This window comes from Bombina bombina, chromosome 2 (assembly GCF_027579735.1).
Source record: "Bombina bombina isolate aBomBom1 chromosome 2, aBomBom1.pri, whole genome shotgun sequence".
Taxonomy (NCBI): Eukaryota; Metazoa; Chordata; class Amphibia; order Anura; family Bombinatoridae; genus Bombina; species Bombina bombina.
In genome coordinates this window covers 95,737,270-95,757,269 of record NC_069500.1, presented here as the reverse complement: position 1 = coordinate 95,757,269, position 20,000 = coordinate 95,737,270, and the positions used below count along the sequence as shown (strand labels likewise).

At 39.6% G+C, this 20,000-nt stretch overlaps 1 protein-coding gene across 2 annotated transcripts in view; it reads right to left on the bottom strand.

Annotated features, from left to right (window-relative positions):
* Positions 1–20,000, bottom strand: part of TARS1 (threonyl-tRNA synthetase 1) — a 137,398-nt gene that overhangs the window by 17,626 nt on the left and 99,772 nt on the right. For both annotated transcript variants that reach the window (XM_053701184.1, XM_053701183.1), the window contains exon 18: positions 16,749–16,863. In XM_053701184.1, the coding sequence (XP_053557159.1) occupies positions 16,749–16,863 (115 nt within the window). The remainder of the gene's footprint in view (positions 1–16,748; positions 16,864–20,000) is intronic.

Genomic DNA, 20,000 nt, shown 5'->3' with positions numbered 1-20,000 from the left:
AATTTGAGATACTTCTTTCATAGCCAGAGGACTGTGAGTCCCTCCTTGATGATTGATGTATGCCACAGTTGTGACATTGTCTGTCTGAAAACAAATGAACGACTCTCTCTTCAGAAGAGGCCAAGACTGAAGAGCTCTGAAAATTGCACGGAGTTCCAAAATATTGATCGGTAATCTCACCTCCTGAGATTCCCAAACCCCTTGTGCCGTCAGAGACCCCCACACAGCTCCCCAACCTGTAAGACTTGCATCTGTTGAGATTATAGTCCAGGTCGGAAGAACAAAAGAAGCCCCCTGAATTAAACGATGGTGATCTGTCCACCAAGTCAGAGAATGTCGGACAATCGGTTTTAAAGATATTAATTGAGATATCTTTGTGTAATCCCTGCACCATTGGTTCAGCATACAGAGCTGAAGAGGTCGCATGTGAAAACGAGCAAAGGGGATCGCGTCCGATGCAGCAGTCATAAGACCTAGAATTTCCATGCATAAGGCTACCGAAGGGAATGATTGTGACTGAAGGTTTCGACAAGCTGAAATCAATTTTAGATGTCTCTTGTCTGTCAAAGACAGAGTCATGGACACTGAATCTATCTGGAAACCTAAAAAGGTTACCCTTGTCTGAGGAATCAATGAACTTTTTAGTGAATTGATCCTCCAACCATGATCTTGAAGAAACAACACAAGTCGATTCGTATGAGATTCTGCTAAATGTGAAGACTGAGCAAGTACCAAGATATCGTCCAAATAAGGAAATACCACAATACCCTGTTCTCTGATTACAGACAGAAGGGCACCGAGAACCTTTGTAAAAATTCTTGGAGCTGTAGCTAGGCCAAACGGCAGAGCCACAAACTGGTAATGCTTGTCCAGGAAAGAGAATCTCAGGAACTGATAGTGAGCTGGATGAATCGGAATATGCAGATATGCATCCTGTAAATCTATTGTAGACATATAATGCCCTTGCTGAACAAAAGGCAAGATAGTCCTTACAGTTACCATTTTGAATGTTGGTATCCTTACATAACGATTCAATATTTTTAGATCCAGAACTGGTCTGAAGGAATTCTCCTTCTTGGGTACAATGAAGAGATTCAAATAAAACCCCAGCCCCTGTTCCAAAACTGGAACTGGCATAATTACTCCAGCCAACTCTAGATCTGAAACACATTTCAGAAATGCTTGAGCTTTCACTGGGTTTACTGCGACACGGGAAAGAAAAAATCTCTTTGCAGGAGGTCTTATCTTGAAACCAATTCTGTAACCTTCTGAAACAATGTTCTGAATCCAAAGATTGTGAACAGAATTGATCCAAATTTCTTTGAAAAAACGTAATCTGCCCCCTACCAGCTGAGCTGGAATGAGGGCCGCACCTTCATGTGGACTTAGAAGCTGGCTTTGCTTTTCTAGAAGGCTTGGATTTATTCCAGACTGGAGATGGTTTCCAAACTGAAACTGCTCTTGAGGATGAAGGATCAGGCTTTTGTTCTTTGTTGAAACGAAATGAACGAAAACGATTATTAGCCCTGTTTTTACCTTTAGATTTTTTATCCTGTGGTAAAAAAGTTCCTTTCCCACCAGTAACAGTTGAGATAATAGAATCCAACTGGGAACCAAATAATTTATTACCCTGGAAAGAAAGAGAAAGTAGAGTCGATTTAGAAAACATATCAGCATTCCAAGTTTTAAGCCATAAAGCTCTTCTAGCTAAAATAGCTAGAGACATAAACCTGACATCAACTCAAAAATGGCATCACAGATAAAATTATTAGCATGTTGAAGAAGAATAATAATATTATGAGAATCATGATCTGTTACTTGTTGCGCTAAAGTTTCCAACCAAAAAGTTGAAGCTGCAGCAACATCAGCCAATGATATAGCAGGTCTAAGAAGATTACCTGAACACAGATAAGCTTTTCTTAGAAAGGATTAAATTTTCCTATCTAAAGGATCCTTAAAGGAAGTACCATCTGCCGTAGGAATAGTAGTACGTTTAGCAAGGGTAGAAATAGCCCCATCAACTTTAGGGATTTTGTCCCAAAACTCTAATCTGTCGGACGGTACAGTATATAATTGCTTAAAACGTTTAGAAGGAGTAAAGGAATTACCCAAACTATCCCATTCTCTGGAAATTACTTCAGAAATAGCACCAGGAACAGGAAAAACTTCTGGAATAACCACAGGAGATTTAAAGACCTTGTCTAAACGTTTAGATTTAGTATCAAGAGGACCAGAATCCTCAATTTCTAATGCAATTAGGACTTCTTTAAGTAAAGAACGGATAAATTCCATTTTAAATAAATATGACGATTTATCAGCATCAACCTCTGAGACAGAATCCTCTGTATCAGAAGAATCATTAGAATCAGAATGATGATGTTCATTTAAAAATTCATCTGTATAAAGAGAAGTTTTAAAAGACTTTTTATGTTTACCAGAAGGAGGAATAACAGACATAGCCTTCTTAATGGATTCAGAAACAAAATCTCTTATGTTATCAGGAACACTCTGAACATTAGATGTTGATGGAACTGCAACAGGTAATGGTACTTTACTAAAGGAAATATTTTCTGCATTAACAAGTTTGTCATGACATTTAATACAAACAACAGCTGGAGGAACAACTACCAAAAGTTTACAGCAGATACACTTAGCTTTGGTAGTTCCAGCACCAGGCAGCGATTTTCCAGTAGTATCTTCTGACTCAGTTGCAACGTGGGACATCTTGCAATATGTAATAGAAAAAACAACATATAAAGCAAAATTGATCAAATTCCTTAAATGACAGTTTCAGGAATGGGAAAAAATGCCAGTGAACAAGCTTCTAGCAACCAGAAGCAATAAATAATGAGACTTAAATAAAGTGGAGACAAAATTGACGCCCACCTTATTTGGCGCCTAAATGCTATTAGCGCCAAAAATGACGCCATATCCGGAACGCCGACATTTTTGGTGCGAAAAACGTCAAAAAAATGACGCAACTTCTGGCGACATGTATGACGCCGGAAATAGAAAAAAATTTTCGCGCCAAGAATGACGCAATAAAATGAAGCATTTTCAGCCCCTGCGAGCCTAACAGCCCACAGGGAAGTCAAATTTTAAGGTAAGATAAAAATGATATATTCAAATGCATTATCCCAAATATGAAACTGACTGTCTGAAATAAGGAAATGTTGAACATCCTGAGTCAAGGCAAATAAATGTTTGAATACATATATTTAGAACTTTATAAAAAAGTGCCCAACCATAGCTTTAGAGTGTCACAGAAAATAAGACTTACTTACTCCAGGACACTCATCTACATGTTGTAGAAAGCCAAACCAGTACTGAAACGAAAATCAGCAGAGGTAATGGTATATATATATATATATATATATATATATATATATATATATATATATATATATATATATATATATATATATATATATATATATATATATATATATATATATATATATATATATATATATATATATATATATATATATATATATATATATATATATATATATATATAAATAAAAGAGTATATCGTCGATCTGAAAAGGGAGGTAAGAGATGAATCTCTACGACCGATAACAGAGAACCTATGAAATAGACCCCGTAGAAGGAGATCATTGAATTCAAACAGGCAATACTCTCCTCACATCCCTCTGACATTCACTGCACGCTGAGAGGAAAAACATAATTTATGCTTACCTGATAAATTCCTTTCTTCTGTAGTGTGATCAGTCCACGGGTCATCATTACTTCTGGGATATTACTCCTCCCCAACAGGAAGTGCAAGAGGATTCACCCAGCAGAGCTGCATATAGCTCCTCCCCTCTACGTCACTCCCAGTCATTCGACCAAGGACCAACGAGAAAGGAGAAGCCAAGGGTGTAGTGGTGACTGGAGTATAATTTAAAAAATAATTTACCTGCCTTAAAAAACAGGGCGGGCCGTGGACTGATCACACTACAGAAGAAAGGAATTTATCAGGTAAGCATAAATTATGTTTTCTTCTGTTAAGTGTGATCAGTCCACGGGTCATCATTACTTCTGGGATACCAATACCAAAACAAAAGTACACGGATGACGGGAGGGATAGGCAGGCTCTTTATACAGAAGGAACCACTGCCTGAAGAACCTTTCTCCCAAAAATAGCCTCCGAGGAAGCAAAAGTGTCAAATTTGTAAAATTTGGAAAAAGTATGAAGCGAAGACCAAGTTGCAGCCTTGCAAATCTGTTCAACAGAGGCCTCATTCTTAAAGGCCCAAGTGGAAGCCACAGCTCTAGTAGAATGAGCTGTAATTCTTTCAGGAGGCTGCTGTCCAGCAGTCTCATAGGCTAAACGAATTATGCTACGAAGCCAAAAAGAAAGAGGTAGCAGAAGCCTTTTGACCTCTCCTCTGACCAGAGTAAACGACAAACAGGGAAGACGTTTGTCGAAATTCCTTAGTTGCCTGTAAGTAAAACTTTAGGGCACGAACTACATCCAGATTGTGCAGAAGACGTTCCTTCTTCGAAGAAGGATTTGGACACAAAGAAGGAACAACAATCTCTTGATTGATATTCCTGTTAGTGACTACCTTAGGTAAGAACCCAGGTTTAGTACGCAGAACTACCTTATCCGAATGAAAAATCAAATAAGGAGAATCACAATGTAAGGCTGATAACTCAGAGACTCTTCGAGCCGAGGAAATAGCCATTAAAAATAGAACTTTCCAAGATAACAACTTTATATCAATGGAATGAAGGGGTTCAAACGGAACGCCCTGTAAAACGTTAAGAACAAGGTTTAAACTCCATGGCGGAGCAACAGTTTTAAACACAGGCTTAATCCTGGCCAAAGCCTGACAAAAAGCCTGAACGTCTGGAACTTCTGACAGACGTTTGTGCAACAGAATGGACAGAGCTGAGATCTGTCCCTTTAATGAACTAGCAGATAAACCCTTTTCTAAACCTTCTTGTAGAAAAGACAATATCCTAGGAATCCTAACCTTACTCCAAGAGTAACCTTTGGATTCGCACCAATATAGGTATTTACGCCATATCTTATGGTAAATCCTTCTGGTAACAGGCTTCCTAGCCTGTATTAAGGTATCAATAACTGACTCAGAAAACCCACGTTTTGATAAAATCAAGCGTTCAATTTCCAAGCAGTCAGCTTCAGAGAAGTTAGATTTTGATGTTTGAAAGGACCCTGTATCATAAGGTCCTGTTTCAGAGGTAGAGACCAAGGTGGACAGGATGACATGTCCACCAGGTCTGCATACCAAGTCCTGCGTGGCCATGCAGGTGCTATTAGAATAACTGATGCTCTCTCCTGTTTGATTCTGGCAATCAATCGAGGAAGCATCGGGAAGGGTGGAAACACGTAAGCCATCCTGAAGTCCAAAGGTGCTGTCAGGGCATCTATCAGGACTGCTCCTGGATCCCTGGATCTGGACCTGTAACGAGGAAGCTTGGCGTTCTGTCGAGACGCCATGAGATCTATCTCTGGTTTGCCCCAATGACGAAGTATTTGGGCAAAGACCTCCGGATGAAGTTCCCACTCCCCCGGATGAAAAGTCTGACGACTTAAGAAATCCGCCTCCCAGTTCTCCACTCCCGGGATGTGGATTGCTGACAGGTGGCAAGAGTGAGACTCTGCCCAGCGAATTATCTTTGTTACTTCCATCATTGCTAGGGAGCTTCTTGTCCCTCCCTGATGGTTGATGTAAGCTACAGTCGTGATGTTGTCCGACTGAAACCTGATGAACCCCCGAGTTGTCAACTGGGGCCAAGCCAGGAGGGCATTGAGAACTGCTCTCAATTCCAGAATGTTTATTGGTAGGAGACTCTCCTCCTGACTCCATTGTTCATGAGCCTTCAGAGAATTCCAGACGGCACCCCAACCTAGAAGGCTGGCGTCTGTTGTTACAATTGTCCAGTCTGGACTGCTGAATGGCATCCCCCTGGACAGATGTGGCCGAGAAAGCCACCATAGAAGAGAATTTCTGGTCTCTTGATCCAGATTCAGAGTAATCCCCATTCCACTGACTTAGCATGCACAGTTGCAGTGGTCTGAGGTGTAAGCGTGCAAAGGGTACTATGTCCATTGCCGCTACCATCAAGCCGATTACCTCCATGCATTGAGCCACTGACGGGTGTTGAATGGAATGAAGGGTGCGGCAAGCACTTTGAAGTCTTGTTAACCTGTCTTCTGTCAGGTAAATCTTCATTTCTACAGAATCTATAAGAGTCCCCAGGAAGGGAACTCTTGTGAGTGGAACGAGTGAACTTTTCTTTTCGTTCACCTTCCATCCATGCGACCTTAGAAATGCCAGTACTAACTCTGTATGAGACTTGGCAGTTTGAAAGCTTGAAGCTTGTATCAGAATGTCGTCTAGGTACGGAGCTACCGAGATTCCCCGCGGTCTTAGTACCGCCAGAAGAGCACCCAGAACCTTTGTGAAGATTCTTGGAGCTGTAGCCAATCCGAATGGAAGAGCTACAAACTGGTAATGCCTGTCTAGGAAGGCAAACCTTAGGTACCGGTAATGATCTTTGTGAATCGGTATGTGAAGGTAAGCATCCTTTAAATCCACTGTGGTCATGTACTGACCCTTTTGGATCATGGGTAAAATTGTCCGAATAGTCTCCATCTTGAACGATGGAACTCTTAGGAATTTGTTTAGGATTTTTAAGTCCAGGATTGGTCTGAAAGTTCCCTCTTTTTTGGGAACCACAAACAGATTTGAGTAAAACCCTAGTCCCTGTTCCGACCGTGGAACTGGATGGATTACTCCCATTAACAAAAGCTCTTGTACGCAGCGTAGAAACGCCTCTTTCTTTGTTTGGTTTGTTGACAACCTTGACAGATGAAATCTCTCTCTTGGAGGAGAGTATTTGAAGTCCAGAAGGTATCCCTGAGATATTATCTCTAGCGCCCAGGGATCCTGGACATCTCTTGCCCAAGCCTGGGCGAAGAGAGAAAGTCTGCCCCCCACTAGATCCGATCCCGGATCGGGGGCCCTCAATTCATGCTGTTTTAGGGGCAGCAGCAGGTTTCCTGGCCTGCTTGCCCTTGTTCCAAGACTGGTTTGGTCTCCAGCCTTGTCTGTAGCGAGCAACAGATCCTTCTTGTTTTGGAGCAGAGGAAGTTGATGCTGCTCCTGCTTTGAAATTCCGAAAGGAACGAAAATTAGACTGTCTGGCCTTAGGTTTGGCCCTGTCTTGAGGCAGGGCGTGGCCTTTACCTCCTGTAATGTCAGCGATAATTTCTTTCAAACCAGGCCCAAATAAGGTCTGCCCTTTAAAAGGTATATTAAGTAATTTAGACTTAGAAGTAACATCAGCTGACCAGGATTTTAGCCACAGTGCTCTGCGTGCCTGAATGGCGAATCCTGAATTCTTAGCCGTAAGTTTAGTTAAATGTACTACGGCCTCCGAAATGAATGAATTAGCTAGCTTAAGGACTCTAAGCTTGTCCGTAATGTCATCCAGAGTAGCTGAATTAATGGTCTCTTCCAGCGACTCAAACCAGAATGCCGCCGCAGCCGTGACCGGCGCAATGCATGCAAGGGGTTGCAATATAAAACCTTGTTGAACAAACATTTTCTTAAGGTAACCCTCTAACTTTTTATCCATTGGATCTGAAAAGGCACAGCTATCCTCCACCGGGATAGTGGTACGCTTAGCTAAAGTAGAAACTGCTCCCTCCACCTTAGGGACCGTCTGCCATAAGTCCCGTGTAGTGGCGTCTATTGGAAACATTTTTCTAAATATCGGAGGGGGTGAGAACGGCACACCGGGTCTATCCCACTCTTTAGTAATAATTTCAGTTAGTTTTTTAGGTATAGGAAAAACGTCGGTACTCGTTGGTACCGCAAAATATTTATCCAACCTACACATTTTCTCTGGTATTGCAACTGTGTTACAATCATTCAGAGCCGCTAACACCTCCCCTAGTAATACACGGAGGTTCTCCAGCTTAAATTTAAAATTTGAAATATCTGAATCCAATCTGTTTGGATCAGAACCGTCAGCCGCAGACAGAAGTTCTCCGTCCTCATGTTCTGCAAGCTGTGACGCAGTATCTGACATGGCCCTAGTATTATCAGCGCACTCTGTTCTCACCCCAGAGTGATCACGCTTGCCTCTTAATTCTGGTAATTTAGCCAAAACTTCAGTCATAACAGTAGCCATATCTTGTAATGTTATTTGTAATGGCCGCCCAGATGTACTGGGCGCCACAATATCGCACACCTCCCGAGCGGGAGATGCAGGTACTGACACGTGAGGCAAGTTAGTCGGCATAACTCTCCCCTCGCTGTTTGGTGAAATTTGTTCAATTTGTACAGATTGACTTTTATTTAAAGTAGCATCAATACAGTTAGTACATAAATTTCTATTGGGCTCCACTTTGGCATTAGCACAAATAGCACAGGTATCTTCCTCTGAATCAGACATGTTTAACACACTAGCAAATAAACTTGCAACTTGGAATACTATTCAAGTAAAATACTATGAAAACGTACTGTGTCTATAAGAAGCACAGAAGATTTATGACAGTTGAAAATTAATAAACTGAAAAAGTTATAGCATCAATCTTTGTAAACAACACAACTTTAGCAAAGGTTTGTTCCCATTAGCAAAAGACAACTAACCCTGATAGCAGAAAAAAAAATAATTACAGAATAAACGTTTATCACAGTCAACTACAATCTCACAGCTCTGCTGTGAGGATTACCTCCCTCAAAACAAGTTTTGAAGACCCCTGAGTTCTGTAGAGATGAACCGGATCGTGCAGGAAATACAATGAGCTGCTGACTGAAATTTTTTGATGCGTAGCAAAAGCTCCAAAAAATGGCCCCTCCCCCTCACACACAACAGTGAGAGAGATCAGACACTGTCAGAAATTAGATAAAGCAACTGCCAAGTGGAAAAATAGTGCCCAAACATTTATTCACCCAGTACCTCAGAAAATGAAAACGATTTTACATTCCAGCAAAAACGTTTAACATAAATTAAGAGTTATTAAAAAACATAATTTATGTAAGAACTTACCTGATAAATTCATTTCTTTCATATTAACAAGAGTCCATGAGCTAGTGACGTATGGGATATACATTCCTACCAGGAGGGGCAAAGTTTCCCAAACCTTAAAATGCCTATAAATACACCCCTCACCACACCCACAAATCAGTTTAACGAATAGCCAAGAAGTGGGGTGATAAGAAAAAAAGTGCGAAGCATATAAAATAAGGAATTGGAATAATTGTGCTTTATACAAAAAAATCATAACCACCACAAAAAAGGGTGGGCCTCATGGACTCTTGTTAATATGAAAGAAATGAATTTATCAGGTAAGTTCTTACATAAATTATGTTTTCTTTCATGTAATTAACAAGAGTCCATGAGCTAGTGACGTATGGGATAATGACTACCCAAGATGTGGATCTTTCCACACAAGAGTCACTAGAGAGGGAGGGATAAAATAAAGACAGCCAATTCCTGCTGAAAATAATCCACACCCAAAATAAAGTTTAACAAAAAACATAAGCAGAAGATTCAAACTGAAACCGCTGCCTGAAGAACTTTTCTACCAAAAACTGCTTCAGAAGAAGAAAATACATCAAAATGGTAGAATTTAGTAAAAGTATGCAAAGAGGACCAAGTTGCTGCTTTGCAGATCTGGTCAACCGAAGCTTCATTCCTAAACGCCCAGGAAGTAGAAACTGACCTAGTAGAATGAGCTGTAATTCTTTGAGGCGGAATTTTACCCGACTCAACATAGGCAAGATGAATTAAAGATTTCAACCAAGATTCCAAAGAAATGGCAGAAGCTTTCTGGCCTTTCCTAGAACCGGAAAAGATAACAAATAGACTAGAAGTCTTACGGAAAGATTTCGTAGCTTCAACATAATATTTCAAAGCTCTAACAACATCCAAAGAATGCAATGATTTCTCCTTAGAATTCTTAGGATTAGGACATAATGAAGGAACCACAATTTCTCTACTAATGTTGTTGGAATTCACAACTTTAGGTAAAAATTCAAAAGAAGTTCGCAACACCGCCTTATCCTGATGAAAAATCAGAAAAGGAGACTCACACGAAAGAGCAGATAATTCAGAAACTCTTCTAGCAGAAGAGATGGCCAAAAGGAACAAAACTTTCCAAGAAAGTAATTTAATGTCCAATGAATGCATAGGTTCAAACGGAGGAGCTTGAAGAGCTCCCAAAACCAAATTCAAACTCCAAGGAGGAGAAATTGACTTAATGACAGGTTTTATACGAACCAAAGCTTGTACAAAACAAAGAATATCAGGAAGAATAGCAATCTTTCTGTGAAAAAGAACAGAAAGAGCGGAGATTTGTCCTTTCAAAGAACTCGCGGACAAACCCTTATCTAAACCATCCTGAAGAAACTGTAAAATTCTCGGTATTCTAAAAGAATGCCAAGAAAAATGATGAGAAAGACACCAAGAAATATAAGTCTTCCAGAATCTATAATATATCTCTCGAGATACAGATTTACGAGCCTGTAACATAGTATTAATCACGGAGTCAGAGAAACCTCTATGACCAAGAATCAAGCGTTCAATCTCCATACCTTTAAATTTAAGGATTTCAGATCCGGATGGAAAAAAGGACCTTGAGACAGAAGGTCTGGTCTTAACGGAAGAGTCCATGGTTGGCAAGATGCCATCCGGACAAGATCCGCATACCAAAACCTGTGAGGCCATGCCGGAGCTATTAGCAGAACAAACGAGCATTCCCTCAGAATCTTGGAGATTACTCTTGGAAGAAGAACTAGAGGCGGAAAGATATAGGCAGGATGATACTTCCAAGGAAGTGATAATGCATCCACTGCCTCCGCCTGAGGATCCCGGGATCTGGACAGATACCTGGGAAGTTTCTTGTTTAGATGAGAGGCCATCAGATCTATCTCTGGGAGCCCCCACATTTGAACAATCTGAAGAAATACCTCTGGGTGAAGAGACCATTCGCCCGGATGCAACGTTTGGCGACTGAGATAATCCGCTTCCCAATTGTCTACACCTGGGATATGAACCGCAGAGATTAGACAGGAGCTGGATTCCGCCCAAACCAAAATTCGAGATACTTCTTTCATAGCCAGAGGACTGTGAGTCCCTCCTTGATGATTGATGTATGCCACAGTTGTGACATTGTCTGTCTGAAAACAAATGAACGATTCTCTCTTCAGAAGAGGCCAAAACTGAAGAGCTCTGAAAACTGCACGGAGTTCCAAGATATTGATCGGTAATCTCACCTCCTGAGATTCCAAACTCCTTGTGCCGTCAGAGATCCCCACACAGCTCCCCAACCTGTGAGACTTGCATCTGTTGAAATTACAGTCCAGGTCGGAAGAACAAAAGAAGCCCCCTGAATTAAACGATGGTGATCTGTCCACCACGTTAGAGAGTGCCGAACAATCGGTTTTAAAGATATTAATTGATATATCTTCGTGTAATCCCTGCACCATTGGTTCAGCATACAGAGCTGAAGAGGTCGCATGTGAAAACGAGCAAAGGGGATCGCGTCCGATGCAGCAGTCATAAGACCTAGAATTTCCATGCATAAGGCTACCGAAGGGAATGATTGAGACTGAAGGTTTCGACAGGCTGTAATCAATTTTAGACGTCTCTTGTCTGTTAAAGACAAAGTCATGGACACTGAATCTATCTGGAAACCCAGAAAGGTTACCCTTGTTTGAGGAATCAAAGAACTTTTTGGTAAATTGATCCTCCAACCATGATCTTGAAGAAACAACACAAGTCGATTCGTATGAGACTCTGCTAAATGTAAAGACGGAGCAAGTACCAAGATATCGTCCAAATAAGGAAATACCACAATACCCTGTTCTCTGATTACAGACAGAAGGGCACCGAGAATCTTTGTGAAAATTCTTGGAGCTGTAGCAAGGCCAAACGGTAGAGCCACAAATTGGTAATGCTTGTCTAGAAAAGAGAATCTCAGGAACTGATAATGATCTGGATGAATCGGAATATGCAGATATGCATCCTGTAAATCTATTGTGGACATATAATTCCCTTGCTGAACAAAAGGCAATATAGTCCTTACAGTTACCATCTTGAACGTTGGTATCCTTACATAACGATTCAATAATTTTAGATCCAGAACTGGTCTGAAGGAATTCTCCTTCTTTGGTACAATGAAGAGATTTGAATAAAACCCCATCCCCTGTTCCGGAACTGGAACTGGCATAATTACTCCAGCCAACTCTAGATCTGAAACACAATTCAGAAATGCTTGAGCTTTCACTGGATTTACTGGGACATGGGAAAGAAAAAATCTCTTTGCAGGAGGTCTCATCTTGAAACCAATTCTGTACCCTTCTGAAACAATGTTCTGAATCCAAAGATTGTGAACAGAACTGATCCAAATTTCTTTGAAAAAACGTAACCTGCCCCCTACCAGCTGAACTGGAATGAGGGCCGTACCTTCATGTGAATTTAGAAGCAGGCTTTGCCTTTCTAGCAGGCTTGGATTTATTCCAGACTGGAGATGGTTTCCAAACTGAAACTGCTCCTGAGGACGAAGGATCAGGCTTTTGTTCTTTGTTGAAACGAAAGGAACGAAAACGATTGTTAGCCCTGTTTTTACCTTTAGACTTTTTATCCTGTGGTAAAAAAGTTCCTTTCCCACCAGTAACAGTTGAAATAATAGAATCCAACTGAGAACCAAATAATTTGTTTCCCTGGAAAGAAATGGAAAGTAGAGTTGATTTAGAAGCCATATCAGCATTCCAAGTCTTAAGCCATAAAGCTCTTCTGGCTAAGATAGCCAGAGACATAAATCTAACATCAACTCTAATAATATCAAAAATGGCATCACAGATGAAATTATTAGCATGCTGGAGAAGAATAATAATATCATGAGAATCACGATTTGTTACTTGTTGCGCTAGAGTTTCCAACCAAAAAGTTGAAGCTGCAGCAACATCAGCCAATGATATAGCAGGTCTAAGAAGATTACCTGAACATAGATAAGCTTTTCTTAGAAAAGATTCAATTTTTCTATCTAAAGGATCCTTAAACGAGGTACCATCTGATGTAGGAATGGTAGTACGTTTAGCAAGGGTAGAAATAGCCCCATCAACTTTAGGGATTTTGTCCCAAAATTCTAACCTGTCAGGCGGAACAGGATATAATTGCTTAAAACGTTTAGAAGGAGTAAATGAATTACCCAATCTATCCCATTCCTTAGCAATTACTGCAGAAATAGCATTAGGAACAGGAAAGACTTCTGGAATAACCGCAGGAGCTTTAAAAACCTTATCCAAACGTATAGAATTAGTATCAAGAGGACTAGAATCCTCTATTTCTAAAGCAATTAGTACTTCTTTAAGTAAAGAGCGAATAAATTCCATCTTAAATAAATATGAAGATTTATCAGCATCAATCTCTGAGACAGAATCCTCTGAACCAGAAGAGTCCAAAGAATCAGAATGATGGTGTTCATTTAAAAATTCATCTGTAGAGAGAGAAGATTTAAAAGACTTTTTACGTTTACTAGAAGGAGAAATAACAGACAAAGCCTTCTTTATGGATTCAGAAACAAAATCTCTTATGTTATCAGGAACATTCTGCACCTTAGATGTTGAGGGAACTGCAACAGGCAATGGTACATCACTAAAGGAAATATTATCTGCATTAACAAGTTTGTCATGACATTTAATACAAACAACAGCTGGAGGAATAGCTACCAAAAGTTTACAGCAGATACACTTAGCTTTGGTAGATCCAGCAGGCAGAGGTTTTCCTGTAGTATCTTCTGGCTCAGATGCAACGTGAGACATCTTGCAATATGTAAGAGAAAAAACAACATATAAAGCAAAATAGATCAAATTCCTTATAAGACAGTTTCAGGAATGGGAAAAAAATGCCAAACATCAAGCTTCTAGCAACCAGAAGCAAATGAAAAATGAGACTGAAATAATGTGGAGACAAAAGCGACGCCCATATTTTTTGGCGCCAAATAAGACGCCCACATTATTTGGCGCCTAAATGCTTTTGGCGCCAAAAATGACGCCACATCCGGAACGCCGACATTTTTGGCGCAAAATAACGTCAAAAAAATGACGCAACTTCCGGCGACACGTATGACGCCGGAAAAGGAAATGAATTTTTGCGCCAAAAAAGTCCGCGCCAAGAATGACGCAATAAAATGAAGCATTTTCAGCCCCCGCGAGCCTAACAGCCCACAGGGAAAAAAGTCAAATTTTTGAGGTAAGAAAAATATGATAATTAAAGCATAATCCCAAATATGAAACTGACTGTCTGGAAATAAGGAAAGTTGAACATTCTGAGTCAAGGCAAATAAATGTTTGAATACATATATTTAGAACTTTATAAATAAAGTGCCCAACCATAGCTTAGAGTGTCACAGAAAATAAGACTTACTTACCCCAGGACACTCATCTACATGTTTGTAGAAAGCCAAACCAGTACTGAAACGAGAATCAGTAGAGGAAATGGTAAATATAAGAGTATATCGTCGATCTGAAAAGGGAGGTAAGAGATGAATCTCTACGACCGATAACAGAGAACCTTATGAAATAGACCCCGTAGAAGGAGATCACTGCATTCAATAGGCAATACTCTCCTCACATCCCTCTGACATTCACTGCACGCTGAGAGGAAAACCGGGCTCCAACTTGCTGCGGAGCGCATATCAACGTAGAATCTAGCACAAACTTACTTCACCACCTCCCTTGGAGGCAAAGTTTGTAAAACTGATTTGTGGGTGTGGTGAGGGGTGTATTTATAGGCATTTTAAGGTTTGGGAAACTTTGCCCCTCCTGGTAGGAATGTATATCCCATACGTCACTAGCTCATGGACTCTTGTTAATTACATGAAAGAAAGCCTGTTGCTAGTCCCTGCAAAATAGGCTAAAGTTTTATGTACACAGTGTAATTCCAGTGAAGTACCATTCCCCAGAATACTGAAGTGTAAAATATACATACATGACATTATATCGGTATGGCAGGATTTTCTCATCAATTCCATTGTCAGAAAATAAAAGCTGCTACATACCTCTTTGCAGATTAATCTGCCCGCTGTCCCCTGATCTGAAGTTTACTTCTCCTCAGATGGCCGAGAAACAGCAATATGATCTTAACTACTCCGGCTAAAATCATAGTAAAAACTCTGGTAGATTCTTCTTCAAACTCTGCCAGAGAGGTAATAACACACTCCGGTGCTATTATAAAATAATAAACTTTTGATTGAAGATATAAAACTAAGTATAATCACCATAGTCCTCTCACACATCCTATCTAGTCGTTGGGTGCAAGAGAATGACTGGGAGTGACGTAGAGGGGAGGAGCTATATGCAGCTCTGCTGGGTGAATCCTCTTGCACTTCCTGTTGGGGAGGAGTAATATCCCAGAAGTAATGATGACCCGTGGACTGATCACACTTAACAGAAGAAACAGGGCTCCAACCTGCTGCGGAGCGCATATCAACATAGAATCTAGCACAAACTTACTTCACCACCTCCATAGGAGGCAAAGTTTGTAAAACTGATTTGTGGGTGTGGTGAGGGGTGTATTTATAGGCATTTTGAGGTTTGGGAAACTTTGCCCCTCCTGGTAGGAATGTATATCCCATACGTCACTAGCTCATGGACTCTTGCTAATTACATGAAAGAAATTGTATTCTCTATCTGAATCATGAAAGAAAAATTTTGGGTTTCATGACCCTTTAAGCAGCGCTCATGATTTAATGTAGCTACCAATCGCTACCCAGGATCTGAACAAAAAAATGGGTCGGCGCCTATGCTTACATTCTTGCGTTTTCAAATAAAGATACCAAGAGAATGAAATTGCATGCTCTATCTAAATCGTTAAACCTGAACGATAACTATAAATTGTTGTTTTTCAATCCCTCCGAGTTGTCTGACCGGGGAGATTGAAAGCCGTGTGTGAGCAGGGGCGCCGTTGCACATGAGGCAAAGTGTGTCCAGCAGGTGAAATAGATGATTGGGAACACAAACTAAAAGACTTTGATCTTTAGGACGGTAGCCCACACAATGTTTGCAGTAAAGGAAGGAACTTTAAACACTAAATAGACAGAATGATGCAGTCAAAGAAAAGATTAGTCTGAGAATAAGATATACATTTTTTTTAAAGTTTCATTAGTTGTTTAAAGAGACAAAAGTGTAAAGTTTTAATGTTTATAAAACAATGGGAGCTGCCATGTTGTAACTTAAGTTACTTCCATGTTGTGGCCAATTAGGGACAGTTATAAAAAAAGTCACTACAGTCTGCAGCCAATGGCTGTGTGGAATAGAACATTGTTCTGCACTTCCATTCATAACAAGAACTGAAATGCTCACAATTTCAGAATAGAATTGCAGGAAAGGGAGGCAAAATAAACAATTAATTTTGTAGGATTTATTTATATATATATATATATATATATATATATATATATATATATATATATATATATATATATATATATATATATATATATATATATATATATATATATATATATATATATATACATACACACACACACACACACACACATATACATACACACACAATGTATCATTATATTACCATCTCAAAGTGTTTAATGTCCTTTTGAAAGATAAAACAAATTTGCAACAATTATAATAAACCCAAAGAGAAAAAAAAAAATATGCATAGAGTAAATGCTTTAAATATAGAATTATCCACCCACAAAAGTTTAGGTAAAAGAAGAATTATTATTTTTTTACCGAGGATAAAATTATATTGAGCCAGCTGAGCATTCCTGATCTTCTTATTGAGTGTGCAGCCCGGGTCTAGATCCACATCAGCCATAAAACCGGCATGGTGGAACTGCTCTCTGACCTGCATTGTGAAGAAGAGAGAAATATTAACAATGTACAACAAAACAGATCAATTTAATATACAGCAGTAGCTTAGCAGTGAAGCCCAGGAAAAAACATAATTACAGAGGATTCCTACAGAGCTAAGCGCTGATCAATTGCGCGACTGCAGGAAACAAATTCAGAAGTCACCAAGTGTGCCATAGGAACAGGTATTATCTGTATTCTATTTTACAGTTCTGAACGGCGGTCTTACCATGCTGTGTACAGGTTATCGCTGACAAGCTGTTGAAATTCAAACACTCAAAAAAAAAAAAAAATTCAATCAATCAATTTGATTAGATTTGTTCTCTCAGGACAGGGGATAGAAAAAAAGCTTCAGGGTCCAGAGAATTCTAACAATGTCTTAAAAAGGATGGAAAAGCCAAAATTAAATTTTCAGGATTGAGACAGAGCATGAAATTTTAAACATCTTTCCAATTTACTTCTAGTATCAAAAGTGCTTTGATCTCTTGGTATCCTTTTTTTGAAAAGTAGAATCATGAGCAACAATGCACTGCTGGGAGCTAGATGAACATATCTGGTGAGCCAATGACATGAGGCATATATATGCAGCCACTAATCATCAGCTGTTAGTGCTTTGCTGATCCTACCTAGGTATGCTATTCAACAAAGGATACCAAGAGAATGAAGCAACCTAGATAATGGAAGTAAACTAGAAAATGGTTTAAAATTGCATGCACTCTACTACTCTTTGTTTTTATAGTCATAGGGGTGTATCCACATCTACCAATATAACTGGGTGTTCTCAAACTAGAGAGCAACTGCATACACATTTCCTCTTTGTCTCAACACCAATTAAAAAGCTTTAACTTTTTTCATGCAAACATATGCAATACAGTCATTAGGGACTACACTGACAAAGCTAGAACTGAGAATATCGATAGTATAAAGTACATTTATGGCAGTTCTTGGATATTATAGCCAATTAAGGAAAAATATGTAGCAGGGCTAGCCTTGTGAAGTCTGTTGTGTGCTTTTGCAGTTCTGAGGACAAGAAAATCCACAATTTGCAGGGTTAATAACATGAAAACTAGGCAAAGTAAATAATAAAAGTAGATCACAAAGTTGTTTTACTACAAATAACTAATCATTTTATATTGAGCTATCAAGTTATTTACTTTAATAGCAAGCACTATGGGATGAAGTACCTTTTTGCTATTTCTAGTTTCAAAAATAAAAATTCAACAAGGTAGCGCAAAATACTATGTAGTTCACCTCAAAGAAAAAGCCAACTCCAGATGCTTATGATATTACTTTAGATCACTGGTTTTCAAACCTGTCGTTAGGCCTCCCTAATAGGTCAGATTTTCAGGATTATTTTGGACGAGATCAGGTAAAATAACCATTTACTAATCAGCTGATTATTTCACTTGTGCTCTAGTCCATATATCCTCAAAATGTGGCCTGTTAGGGAGACCCTGAGGTCAGGTTTGAAAACCAGTGCTTTAGATTGATTTTCTGAAGTTTTAATCCAGAAATGTAAAATGCCTCAAAATGTAAAAATCACCTTAAAGCTGAAATTAAAATGATGTGAAAGTCCAATGTTTCTTTTAGGATTCAGATAAAGCCCATAATTTTAAACGGACTTTCCATTTTACTTTTATTATCGCATTTTCTTCATTCTCTTGGTATCCTTTGTTGAAGGAGCAGCAATACACTAAGGGAGCTAGTGGAACACATTGGGTTGTCCGATGACAAGAGACAAATATGCAGCCACCAATCCATAGCTAGCTCCCAGTAGTGCATTGATGCTCCTGAGCATATCTAGGTATGCTTTTTAACAAAGGATACCAATAGAACAAAAAGAAACTGGGAAGTTAGTTGAAAATGCCAGCTATATAACTTTTATGGCAAAAACAGTGTGTTTGGGCTCTGTAGGCCACCATAATGGATTTTAAATGACATAAGGTGATTGAAGTACAGTTTCATCCTAACAAATCCTATATAATAAAAGACAAGAGTTTGTCTGAAGCCGTCATGCGCAGTTCAGACAAACTCTTGCCGCGAGGACCCGGCAGCTCAGGAGAGAGAGAGGAAGAGAGAGGAAGAGAGAAAGAGAGAAAGAAAGAGAGAGAAAGAGAGAAAGAAAGAGAGAGAAAGAGAGAAAGAAAGAGAGAAAGAAAGAGAGAGAAAGAAAGAGAGAGAAAGAAAGAGAGAGAAAGAAAGAGAAAGAAAGAGAGAGAAAGAAAGAGAGAGAAAGAGAGAAAGAAAGAGAGAGGAAGAGAGAAAGAGAGAGGAAGAGAGAAAGAGAGAGGAAGAGAGAGAAAGAGAGAGAAAGAGAGAGAAAGAGAGAGGAAGAGAGAGAAAGAGAGAGAAAGAGAGAGGAAGAGAGAGGAAGAGAGAGGAAGAGAGAGGAAGAGAGAGAAAGAGAGAGAAAGAGAGAGAAAGAGAGAGAAAGAGAGAGAAAGAGAGAGGAAGAGAGAGAAAGAGAGAGAAAGAGAGAGGAAGAGAGAGGAAGAGAGAGGAAGAGAGAGAAAGAGAGAGAAAGAGAGAGAAAGAGAGAAAGAAAGAAAGAGAGAAAGAAAGAGAAAGAAAGAAAGAAAGAGAGAGAAAGAGAGAGAAAGAGAAAGAGAGAGAAAGAGAAAGAGAGAGAAAGAGAAAGAGAGAGAAAGAGAAAGAGAGAGAAAGAGAAAGAGAGAGAAAGAGAAAGAGAGAGAAAGAGAAAGAGAGAGAAAGAGAAAGAGAGAGAGAAAGAGAAAGAGAGAGAAAGAGAAAGAGAGAGAAAGAGAGAGAAAGAGAGAGAAAGAGAGGGAAAGAGAAAGAGAGAAAGAGAGAAAGAGAGAGAAAGAGAGAAAGAGAGAAAGAGAGAAAGAGAGAGAAAGAGAGAAAGAGAGAAAGAGAGAAAAAGAGAGAGAGAGAGAGAGAGAGAGAGAGAGAGAGAGAGAGAGAGAGAGAGAGAGAGAGAGAGAGAGAGAGAGAGAGAGAGAGAGAGAGAGAGAGAGAGAGAATGACAATTCATAGTACATGGTTGAAAATCCTTTGCAGTGAATAAAGAAAGTCTGGAAGCCATGGCCTTCAGCAAGTTCTTCGTTTCCTTCCTAGTGATGCATTGCCCGTTACTGCAGCTGTATGAAGTGGTTTCTTGTACACAGGTAT